The following is a 12074-nucleotide window of genomic DNA, read 5'->3' as shown; positions in this document are numbered from 1 at the left end:
AACGCTAATTAATGACATAATAGTTCACCACAGTAACTGCTCCCTCTATTCCTGGACTCAGGGTGTTTCTAATATTTCACTATTAATACTTGTACTTATTCAGCTAGGTGCTCTACATGCATACATTATTCTGTTTAATCCTCAAAAATAACCTCTCCCTTGGAGACTTCCCTCAGTTCCTGTGATCCAGCATTCCAAATATATTATGATGTAAGATCCAGTTGATTTATAGCAGTAGGGCCCCCTAGAACCATGCTACTTGGAGTAGAAGTTTCATCAATTTATTTTAACATCATCTTGATTTGAAAGATAGAAAAAAATGATGCGTTAAAAGTAACAGCTATGGGACTTCCCTGTGGCGCAGTGGTTAAGAATCTGTCTGCCAATGCAGGGGACACGGGTGCAAGCCCTGGTCTGGGAAGATCCCACATGCCGCGGAACAACTAAGCCCATGCACCACAACTACTGAGCCCGTGCTCTAGAGCCCGCAAGCCACAACTACTGAGCCCGCGTGCCACAACTATTGAAGCCCGCGCGCCTAGAGCCCGTGCTCTGCAACAGGAGAGGCCACCGCAACGAGAGGTCCATGCACCGCAACGAAGAGTAGCCCCTGCTGGCCGCAATTAGAGAAAGCCTCCATGCAGCAACGAAGACCCAAAGCAGCCAAATAAATAAATAAATAAATAAATAAATAAAATTTATGGGGGAAAAAGTAACAGCTATTTCAGGGACTTTGCTGATGGCGTAGTGGATAAGACCCTGTGCTCCCAATGCAGGGGGCCTGGGTTCAATCCTTGGTCAGGGAACTAGATTCCACATGCATGCCGCAACTAAGAGTTCACATGCCACAACTAAGGAGCCTGCCTGCCGTAACTAAGACCCTGTGCAACCAAATTAAAAAAAAGAAGAAAAAAAAAACTAACAGCTATTTCAGAACAATGTTAGTATACTTAACACTATTGAACTGGATGGTTAAAAATGGTTAAGATATTTCTAATACATAATACAGCTAATAATACTGTATTACATATTTGAAAGTTGCTAAGAGAAAAAAATCTTAAATGTTCTCACCACAAAAAAGAAATGGTAATTACATGACATGATGGAGGTGTTAGATAACCTATGGTGGCAATCATTTTTCATTACATAAGTTTATCAAATCAATGCGTCATAAACCTACTTAAGTTTAAACTTACTTAAACTTACATGATGTTATATGTCAGTTATATCTCAATAAAGCTGGAATAAAATGGTTAAGATGTTAAATTTTATGATATTTTTTTATCAAAATAAAAAATATATTAAATCTTTAAAAAGTGACAAGACAAAAGTAGAGCTGGACTGTTGCTGACTAATGGATGTAGATGCCAGAAAACAGCTTCTTGATAACAGATACAATTTAAAACACTAAGCCAAGCAAAGGGAAATTTACCTCAATGTGAAAAAGAAAACTAAGTTTAAAAGTAGAAAAAGGTTAAGGATTTTTAAAATTAGTATTTCCTACATTTTCTAAAATGACGTGCTTTATGAGTGTAATTAAAATTTTTTAATTTTAAAAACTGAAATAGTTTGTGTCTCTAACTCCTCAAGTTTATATAATACTACTTAAGTTTGGCTTTCTATAATTACAATGTAAGATTCAAATTAATCAGTTCTTAAAAGACTTACCTTATTAGCTTCTTTTGTCACTATTCGATTAAGAAACTTCATCATAATTGTTGGTGCCACAGGGTTGAAACTGTGAAAGTTTTACAAAGAAAGATAGTGGTTATGTGATTAATTTAAAAATACAGTATGTATATGAAATTTTAAGCAGAAATTTCATTCTTACCTAATATTTGATATAGCACACTCTTCCTGAATTTCTTTGGGAAACAGTAACCTTTGATTATTACCTCCACTGAGACTGTCAGAGATTATAAATATTAGAGGACATCGACCAATCTGCACGTACTTCCTAAAATAACAAAAGACAGCAAGCAAGGTTGAAATTTAAACCACCTGCCATTTAATCTGGAGTTTTAAAAAAGTTCACTGAAACTCACCTCAGAACTTCATGTAATGTATGACAATCTCGATAAAACTGGTTAGGTAAATCCTACCAAAAACAAAGGAGAAACATTAGCTCAGTTTTATTCCCATGTAAATTTATTTTCAGATTTATATTTACCAAAACAGGAGAAATGTTATCTATTCAATGTACTGTAACCAGAACTGTTGTAGAAAGGGAGACATCAAATAGCTGATGTCCTAAATAGTAATACACATCAATGGGATTTTGATAGCAAATTCCTTAGGATCACTACAGATTATAATATTTTTACTAAGACGTCACTTTCTAAATATTTTTGCCTTTCTATACGTAGGCCATTAAATTTTTAAAGTTCATTAACCTATAGCTACTCTACCCAAGTTTACTGCAAGAAACTTTAGGTTTCTTCTATTGCACAAAGGCTTTATGTTATATTTTACCAGTACTAATACTATGGAGAGAGTAAATGTCATTATCACATAAAATATATCTTACAATTGTTTACTCAATAGTTATAGCAGAATTTCAAAAGCTGTCCTTACTTCAACTAGAATTATCTTCTTATCAGTTCTCAGATCATCTCCAAGCATTTGTAGTTTGTTATATTTTGTCGCTCTTAGTAGAAACTCTTTAAAAACTGCTATCTGAGACTGATAAGGAAATACATGGAAGCTTGATTCTGAAAGGAAACATATTTAACACTTTTATTTTCAACCAATTATATACACATCAATATTATACATATGTACGTAATATAGATATACATTAATGAATACATTTACATATACATGAATGAGCACACAATATTGTAGACTCTTTTTCAATTAGGCAAAACAGTTCAAATTTAAAATATTCATTTCAAAAGACAAAAGTCACTATGAACAACAGTAACTTTTCTGTACCAATGAATGTAATATGGAGTTAACTGATTTCAGAACACAGCTGTTAGTATAAAAGTCATACAATTGGTAAAAATATTTATGACTCTGCCTACACATTGAAGATTCTCCCAATTAGTGCATGACTATAAATGAGCTGTTTTCAATAATAGTAAGTTTTGGGCTTCCCTGGTGGCAGTGGTTAAGAATCCGCCTGCCAATGCAGGGGACACGGGTTCGAGCCCTGGTCCGGGAAGAGATCCCACATGCCGCAGAGCAACTAAGCCCGTGAGCCGCACCTACTGAAGTCTGAGCGCCTAGAGCCTGTGCTCTGCAAGAGAAGCCACTGCAACGAGAAGCCCATGCACCACAACAAAGAGTAGCCCCCACTCTCCACAACTAGAGAAAGCCCATGCGCAGCAACAAAGACCCAATGCAGCCAAAAATAAAAAATAAATAAAATAAATAAATCTATTTAAAAAATAATCAGTTTTAATGACAAAAAGACAATGACTGATTAGTGAATTTGGGAATAAGGGAAGAAATATTTTATACAGAAGACTGTAAATAAAGACTTCCTAACAGGATAGAGAGCCCATAGATAAACCCACGCACATATGGTCACCTTATCTTTGATAAAGGAGGCAGGAATGTACAGTGGAGAAAGGACAGCCTCTTCAATAAGTGGTGCTGGGAAAACTGGACAGGTACATGTAAAAGTATGAGATTAGATCACTCCCTAACACCATACACAAAAATAAGCTCAAAATGGATTAAAGACCTAAATGTAAGGCCAGAAACTATCAAACTCTTAGAGGAAAACATAGGCGGAACACTCTATGACATAACTCACAGCAAGATCCTTTTTGACCCACCTCCTAGAGAAATGGAAATAAAAACAAAAATAAACAAATGGGACCTAATGAAACTTCAAAGCTTTTGCACAGCAAAGGAAACCATAAACAAGACCAAAAGACAACCCTTAGAATGGGAGAAAATATTTGCAAATGAAGCAACTGACAAAGGATTAATCTCCAAAACTTACAAGCAGCTCATGCAGCTCAATAACAAAAAAACAAACAACCCAATCCAAAAATGGGCAGAAGACCTAAATAGACATTTCTCCAAAGAAGATATACAGACTGCCAACAAACACATGAAAGATTGCTCAACTTCATTAATCATTAGAGAAATGCAAATCAAAACTACATTGAGATATCATCTCACTCACACCAGTCAGAATGGCCATCATCAAAAAATCTAGAAACAATAAATGCTGGAGAGGGTGTGGAGAAAAGGGAACACTCTTGCACTGCTGGTGGGAATGTGAATTGGTACAGCCACTATGGAGAACAGTATGGAGGTTCCTTAAAAAACTACAAGTAGAACTACCATATGACCCAGCAATCTCACTACTGGGCATATACCCTGAGAAAACCATAATTCAAAAAGAGTCATGTACCAAAATGTTCATTGCAGCTCTATTTACAATAGCCCCTAAGTGTCCATCATCGGATGAATGGATAAAGAAGATGTGGCACATACATACAATGGAATATTACTCAGCCATAAAAAGAAACGAAATTGAGCTATTTGTAATGAGGTGGATAGACCTAGAGTCTGTCATACAGAGTGAAGTAAGTCAGAAAGAGAAAGACAAATACCATATGCTAACACATATATATGGAATTTAAGGAAAAAAAAATGTCATGAAGAACCTAGGGGTAAGACAGGAATAAAGACACAGACCTACTAGAGAACAATTTGAGGATATGGGGAGGGGGAAGGGTAAAAAAAAAAACAAAAACAAAAACAAGACTTCCTAGGGACTTCCCTGGTGGTCCGGTGGTTAAGAATCTGCCTTCCAATGCAGCAGACATGGGTTCAATCCCTGGTCGGGGAACTAAGATCCCACATGCCGTGGGACAACTAAGCCTGCACGCTGCAACTACTGAGCCCACGTGCCACAACTAGAGAAACCTGTGCACTGCAATAAAGACCCAACGCAGCCAAAAAAAAAAAAAACCCAACTTCCAAGATTGTCAAAAGTAATGTTACTGTTAGAAAGCAGTAAAATTTCCAAGAGTATGGGATACTATGAGCATAAGGGTATTGTAAGGCCAGCAGGTCCGGGGAAGGGCCCAGGGAGCCAGACAGAACCCCCGCCAAAGTGGCTGATGCAACCAACACCTGACATTGCCACACCACTCGGCCCGGTCTTCCCGCTCCCCGAGGAGCGGAACCAACGGCTCTGAGGCTGATGCAACCAACACCTGACATTGTCACAGCACCCGAGAGATTACCAAAAAAGGGCTGCTTCACACAGCAAGCACCTCCCCTGCGTCCACTCCTATAAATTTTGTTTGCGCCCACACCCGGGTGCGACTACTCTGGCCCCTTTCTCTCGGACTAGTGAACCTCGCCCGGGAGCATTCCCAAATAAAGCTTGTTTAAGCTCTCCTCCGTTTTTGGTGCCGTTCCTTACAGGTATGCATACTAAAGATACAGTACGCACAGAGAATATTAAAGAAGAGCCTGAAGAAAGAATTTTGAGGAATACTGCACATTAGAATATAATCATCCTTCTACAGAACCCCTTGCACTTCAAAATGGCCTAGGAGATTTGGATACCCCTAGCTTAGTTACCTAAAGCAGCAGTAAGACAGATATGAAAGTTAAAAATGATCGTGCTGGAGTTTATGAGCATATATGTGAAGTTATATCATACTACGTCTTTAAATTGATACTATCATTATTTTTGGATGTTTGTCTTAAAGCCCCTTTTCGAATTCCAAAGACCATCTTTGACTTATACTTTGATTTGATTCTAAGAGGTCTGATCTAAACTCTTGTTTGGAGGCAAGTTACTTTAATATATTTTAAGGCTTGATTTACACTTAAACAAAGAGTTCATTTATACAGCCAGAGCCTGGGAAAAAAGTACATAAATAATGCAAACTGATTAGCTTGTTATCTAACAAAACAGTTAAAACATTTAATCCTTAAAAACATCCCACTCTCCTTTGCTGGAGGGACCCTTCCTTCTCCTAAAATTACTTCTCTCTGAACCTAGGAAGTATGTGAGAAAATGCACACATATAGTTTCATCTGATTGCTACTCTGACTTTGTGAAGCAGTTGGTAGTGGGCAAATGCCAGTCTAGTGTAGAGGTGGCAATATATACCTTCCTCTCAAAAACATATACCCTGGGACTTCCCTGGTGGCACAGTGGTTAACAATCCACCTGCCAATGCAGGGGACATGGGTTTGAGCCCTGGTCCAGGAAGATCCCACATGCCACAGAGCACCTAAGCCCGTGTGCCACAACTACTGAAGCCCGCGTGCCACAACTACTGAAGACCACGTGCCTAGAGCGCGTGCTCTGCAACAAGATAAGCCACCGCAGTGAGAAGCCCATGCATGGCAACGAAGAGTAGCCCCTGCTTGCTGCAACTAGAGAAAGCCCGCGCACAGCAACGAAGACCCAATGCACCCAAAAATAAATAAATTTAAAAAACAAACAAACAAACAAAAGAACCCATATACACAATAGGATCTTAGAAATCTTAAAGATATAGATGGGGGGCTTGTTACAACCTCCTGTAAACCAGACTTTCCCCAGTATTTCCACTACCTTCAGAGTAAACCTTACCAGGGTTAAATATCTCCTTGAAATCATCTTTTTGGAATTGTGGTAAAACTGGATTAATCCACTCTTGTACTTGAATACCATGCTCCTTTGATAGTATTTTTATAGTTGTTGTTTTTCCACATCCAGGGGGTCCTGTTATTAATAAAATAGATCCACCCTAAAACCAAATATAAACATGAATAAAAAATCAAAATCATTGGAATGCTAGAATATTATGTATGAATATTCTTTTTAAATATTTATTACCTCTACAGATATTTACTGAATGTCAGGTATAAGCAGACTAAATTTCACGATGCTAGCTGGAATAAACCAGCTTTAGATAAGAGAATCTTATTTCCTGAACTTCTAAGCATAGTTTCTGATAATTCCTCAATTCTTGTATTATGTTCCTCCCAAGGACTACTCAGTAGCCAAATTAAAACAATTTCAGCTAGATTAAAGAGGTAATGTCTAAATTAGGGGTTACCTGAACTCATAAAATTCAATCTTAATACAGACCTCTCTTTGGATTATATACTTCAATATTATATAAGTATAATATTCTTATGGAAAAACCTCAGTTTAGATATCAGATTCTTTAAGAAATGTATATTAAGGGCTTCCCTGGTGGCACAGTGGTTGAGAGTCCGCCTGCCGATGCAGGGGACATGGGTTCATGCCCCAGTCCAGGAAGATCCCACATGCCACGGAGCGGCTAGGCCCATGAGCCATGGCCGCTGGGCCTGCGCGTCCAGAGCCTGTGCTCCGCAACGGGAGAGGCCACAACAGTGAGAGGACCGCGTACCACAAAAAAAAAAAAAAAAGAAAAAAGAAAGAAATGTATATTAAGAAACATATTACCAGGAACAGGACTCTAAAGACAGACTAGAGGATGCAGCTCCCAGTAACATTCCCTCATTCAGTAAATCTGATAAAAAAAAGTTAAAACTGAAAAATTATCAGGGGAAGATGCCCTACATATAATGGTGGGCTGCAATCCTTGCTCATTTGTTTACTTTTATTAACTACAGTAAATAAGGGCCTGTATACTTGGACCTAGAGAAGAGCCAGTTACACTTTAATTTTATTATTTATTTATTTATTTTTTGGTCATGCTGTGCAGCGAAGGTGAAGGCAACTGTTCTAGATTTTAAAAGCCCTAAGAGATAGAACAATCAAATGTAATGGGTGGTCCTTGATTAGATACTGGTTGTAACAAACCAGATATAAAAGACAACTGGAAAAATGTGAATATGAACAGAGCATTATATAACATTAGAGAATTAAATGCCAAACATTTATAATTTACATTAAAATACTCACGGGTGAAAATGATGAGTATTTTTACAGGTACATGAATATTCACTTACTATTCTATTTTTTCTTTATGTTTCAAGAATCTCAAAATTAAAAAAGTTTAAAAAGAGAGAGAGAGAATATTCTAGCTTGGGGGCCAAGGGTAATTATGGAATTAGGAAGTGAAAGAAAAAACATAAGCGTAGGATGAATGACTATTTTAGGTTATATTTAATACAAAAACTAATATGTAATTTGCCTGCTTGCTTTAGTGTGAGATAATCTGATATGCTAAATATATTAGCCCCCTAATGGTTTACTATGCTTTATATATAAGAGGGAAAAAGAGGTACAAGTCAAGGGAAAAACGCAAAGTCTCTTGAGTCTTTTAATGACGAAGAAGTAGTAAGGTCAGACAGCTTTCTACTGCAGGTGATCTGGACTTATGAGAAAGTCAACATGAAAGTTTTTAACTTCTTATAACCAACCAGAGAAACATTTGAGGCCAAATATTTTTAAACACATTTCTTATTTAGTTACCTGTTTGCGCTGCCTTTCTAAGACTTCAGCTTTTAACCAGGTTTCAACTTCTTCAATTTTCTTTTTATGCACAGCAAGTTCATGCTAAAATTTTCAAGTTTAAAATAAAAGATTTTAACTCAAAATTTTTTGATACATCAGCACAGGTTAATCTACACATTTTTAATGAAAAAAACTAGAAACAAGTAACATGATATAGTAATAAAAAGGTCCTTTTGATTATACTTAATTCAATTCTTTATACTGATATGGAAAAATTCTATTCTTAAACTGACCCCAATATATGAAAATTTGAGGCACATATGCAATTATAAAATATTTTAAAATCCTGTTATACATTTTGGGAAGGGAATAAATAGGGAGGGGTATTACATTTAGCAAAAAATTAAATGGATCAACTCTATGTTGGGGGTTAAATTAAATCGAAGACAAATAACCAATGGTATACCTTCTGAATAACTGTTGGGATAATTTGAGACTTGGAATATAAAAAACCTAGAAATTATTTTTTTTTCTAATTCATTTAGGCAGAAAGATTTTTATGAATATCTGAAAATGTACATCCCTCTCCTTCCTGAAAGTAAATTACATAGACTTGTTTGTATGTCATTTATTACCTGCGTTTCTGGTTTGTATTTATCCACCCATGGTTCATTTTCTGACAGATATTCTTTTGAATTTTCTAGACCATAAATCTGCTTTGAGGAAGATAGGTTTCCTCTTTTTCTAGCTGGAAATTTGCTACTTTCTACTGTGGAAGGCACCTTTTTTCTTCTAAGGCTTGAGTTATTCACACCTAATGATGTGGCAGTAATAGTAGAGATGCTTGTAGTCTCTGAAAAATCATCAAATGATGAGTCTACCCAGTTTGTTATCTGAAAAAAAGAAACCATGTAAACACTATTACATTTTTTTTGCATCTATTCCCTATATAACTAAACGACTCTATTAAAAAAATTCTTATACTTGTAACATTTAAAATAAAAATCTCATAAATTAGCTCTTTAAATAAAATTGACTCTGTATTAGTCATTTTTCTACTTTACAATAAGCATAAATGTATACTTATCTACTTGACCATGGTAATGATGGATGTCATATAAATGAATATAGAATACAAACTTAATTCTTTTTATTAATTATAATCTTCCCAGAATAAAGATTAGAGTGATACTTTAAAAACTCATTTGTAGCTCTGAAACACAAATATTAAAATTACCTACCAAAAAAAGTAGTAAAACAGAATAAAGAAAAAAAGGCATTATTTTAACCATGTAGAGCAGTAAGAAAAGTAACACTTCTGCCTTGACCAGGTTAATACATTCACAAACTAAGAACCATTTTATACATTCAAATAATCCCTACTGGCTTTAAGATATGTGAAGATAGGTCTAAGAATACTGACGCTATGAATAGTTTGTAATTATGACTTGATTATATTTTTCTTCAGCTCATGAAGCAACTAATATGTTTATGAAAGGGAGGCAGGCTTTCCAGGGAGGGTTATTTGTCAGATTTGTTTAGGAAAACGAGTACTAGTTTAATAGAGCAGGAAAATCAGTGAGTTCTATTTCATGGTCTTCTAGTCTATAGAAACTATTAACCCCTCTACGTTTCCCTCCAACACTTCCTTTTCTTTAAAATCCTTTGTAAGAATACACACAGAGAAATGTTAAATTAAGCAATTTTAACCTAAAAATATTTGAGCATTAAAAAGCGTTCTTTTTTTAATAATTAGAATTTTAAAAGTGGACTTTTTCTTAACATTCCAACAGTATAAATCTAAAAAAATCTAGCTTAATACCTGACTTTTGTAATTCCCTGCCTGGCTAACAAGATTATATTTTCCTTGAAGAATACTCAGCCATAGTTGTGAACCATTTATTTGACAATGCTCCTTTCTGGGAGACAAACAAAACAAAAAACAGAGGCTGGAGCTGAAAGTAGGCTCAGGAGAAGCAATACTTTCAAGTATTTTATGAATGTGAAATCAAACTTCATTCCTCTTATAAACAGAATCTAGAATTATGATCAGCAGTGGGTAAAGAAATGAAGACTTTTTGGAAAAAAAATTTTAGTCATAGTTACCCAATTTATTTCCTCCTCTTTAAAAAGACTATTACTGGTACTACAATTTTGGCCCCTTTCCTCTATTTTTAAGAGTACATAAAAATATTAGTAGTAGTAAAACTCTTGATGGCAATTCTGATCTAGCGATTCCAATCTCCATGTTACTTATACATTTTACAGTTTTCTTACGTAAATATGGATTTCCATTTACTTTAAAAAAAAAGAGGAAGAGGAAGAGAAACAGCAAAGTTAAATAATTCACTTAGAGTAAGAGAAAAATCAGATCCACCACTAGGAAAACAGCTAACTTTCAGTATACTGTCTGATACCCATCCTACCCACCCGCTAGCCTTGTTGAGAACTGGCACATTGAACCACCTAATTTCTAAGAAGCAGGGCTTGTTGTTAAGCTATAACACCAACTACAGCTCATGTATTTTCTTTTCTTCTATTGCTCTTTCATTCAAGAGTTTTCAGCCTTTTCTTTGTGACCAGGATTGTAAATAAACATTTTTTCAAAATTAAGGTTGTGTTTTCAGTGTACAGTTGTTTCACAATTTATTTTTGAACTTTTTAGATCACTAATTACAACAAATACTGGGCACCATTACTCTCATAGCAGTAATAAGTCATTGGGAACACATATAAAAATTTATAACTCCTTTTGGGCAGTTATCACATGGCCATTTTAGCGTCATACCTTTGTGGAAGATGCCTTTGGTCTAAGAAAAGTTTTTGACATTATAAACTTTAATAGTTCCCATCCGTAGTATACAACCTGTAGTACATTAAAGTATAATTCACCTACGGGAAAAAAAGAAAAAAAATCTCAAATTAAGATAAACTGTAAAACAGAAATAATTAATATATATTGATAAATATCAACGACATAATAAAGTTAAGGCTCAAGAACTAGTGAAAGAGAACACAGCAAACATACATGCAGCAAGAAATCAAAATACTAAAATAAATTTTACTTTTAATGACTATAACTGTCAAATTATCTGTGGTGATGTAACGTTTTTCCTACAAACTCAATAATGTATTAGAGAAAACAGAAAAACTACACATTTGTGAACCTATCTTTTGTCATTAAGAAAAATTAAACAATTTTATTTGTGTAGTTTTCATACTGAAAATTAAAATTCCCCACATTTCAAATTATAAAATTTCAAAAAATTTTCCAAAATTTCAAAAATAATAACAAAAAAAGCACCATACAATGAATTCAGACTTATCACTTACTTTGGACAAAGACTTTATATCTTACAGTAAACTTTTTCTATAACTGTTGTTATCTGAATACGTTATTATGAAATTTTTTGGCAACACTGCCTTCTGACTTTCATAGTTCTTCAATGTTTATACAAACTAGTGAACTCACCAATTTTAAGTTAGCCAGAAGGAAAGTTTTTTAAGGTCTACAAACCTGTAAGCTGAGCTTTATAGTTTGGAGTCACACATAATTTATGTGTAAATACTTCCACACCCTAGAAAACAAATCATACACACACACACACGCAAATTGTTCACGACTAGATAAGTTTTTGCTTTGCGGTTTCAAAGAGATACATAGGTGGAAAACACAGAGTTGGCAGCTCGAAATAAAGGACGCAGACTGTTG

The 12074-nt window shown here is 35.2% G+C and overlaps 1 protein-coding gene across 6 annotated transcripts in view; it reads right to left on the bottom strand.

Annotated features, from left to right (window-relative positions):
- RAD17 (RAD17 checkpoint clamp loader component) overlaps nucleotides 1-12074 on the bottom strand; it is a 31631-nt gene that overhangs the window by 19004 nt on the left and 553 nt on the right. For all 6 annotated transcript variants that reach the window (XM_060143066.1, XM_060143067.1, XM_060143061.1 and 3 more), the window contains 8 exons: nucleotides 11151-11254; nucleotides 8998-9255; nucleotides 8381-8464; nucleotides 6563-6719; nucleotides 2575-2711; nucleotides 2046-2098; nucleotides 1832-1957; nucleotides 1669-1738 (listed from right to left, as the gene is read on the bottom strand). In XM_060143066.1, coding sequence (XP_059999049.1) covers nucleotides 1669-1738; nucleotides 1832-1957; nucleotides 2046-2098; nucleotides 2575-2711; nucleotides 6563-6719; nucleotides 8381-8464; nucleotides 8998-9255; nucleotides 11151-11254 — 989 coding nt within the window. The remainder of the gene's footprint in view (nucleotides 1-1668; nucleotides 1739-1831; nucleotides 1958-2045; nucleotides 2099-2574; nucleotides 2712-6562; nucleotides 6720-8380; nucleotides 8465-8997; nucleotides 9256-11150; nucleotides 11255-12074) is intronic.

This window comes from Lagenorhynchus albirostris, chromosome 3 (assembly GCF_949774975.1).
Source record: "Lagenorhynchus albirostris chromosome 3, mLagAlb1.1, whole genome shotgun sequence".
NCBI classification, from domain to species: domain Eukaryota; kingdom Metazoa; phylum Chordata; class Mammalia; order Artiodactyla; family Delphinidae; genus Lagenorhynchus; species Lagenorhynchus albirostris.
This window is presented reverse-complemented; position numbering and strand designations above follow the sequence as displayed.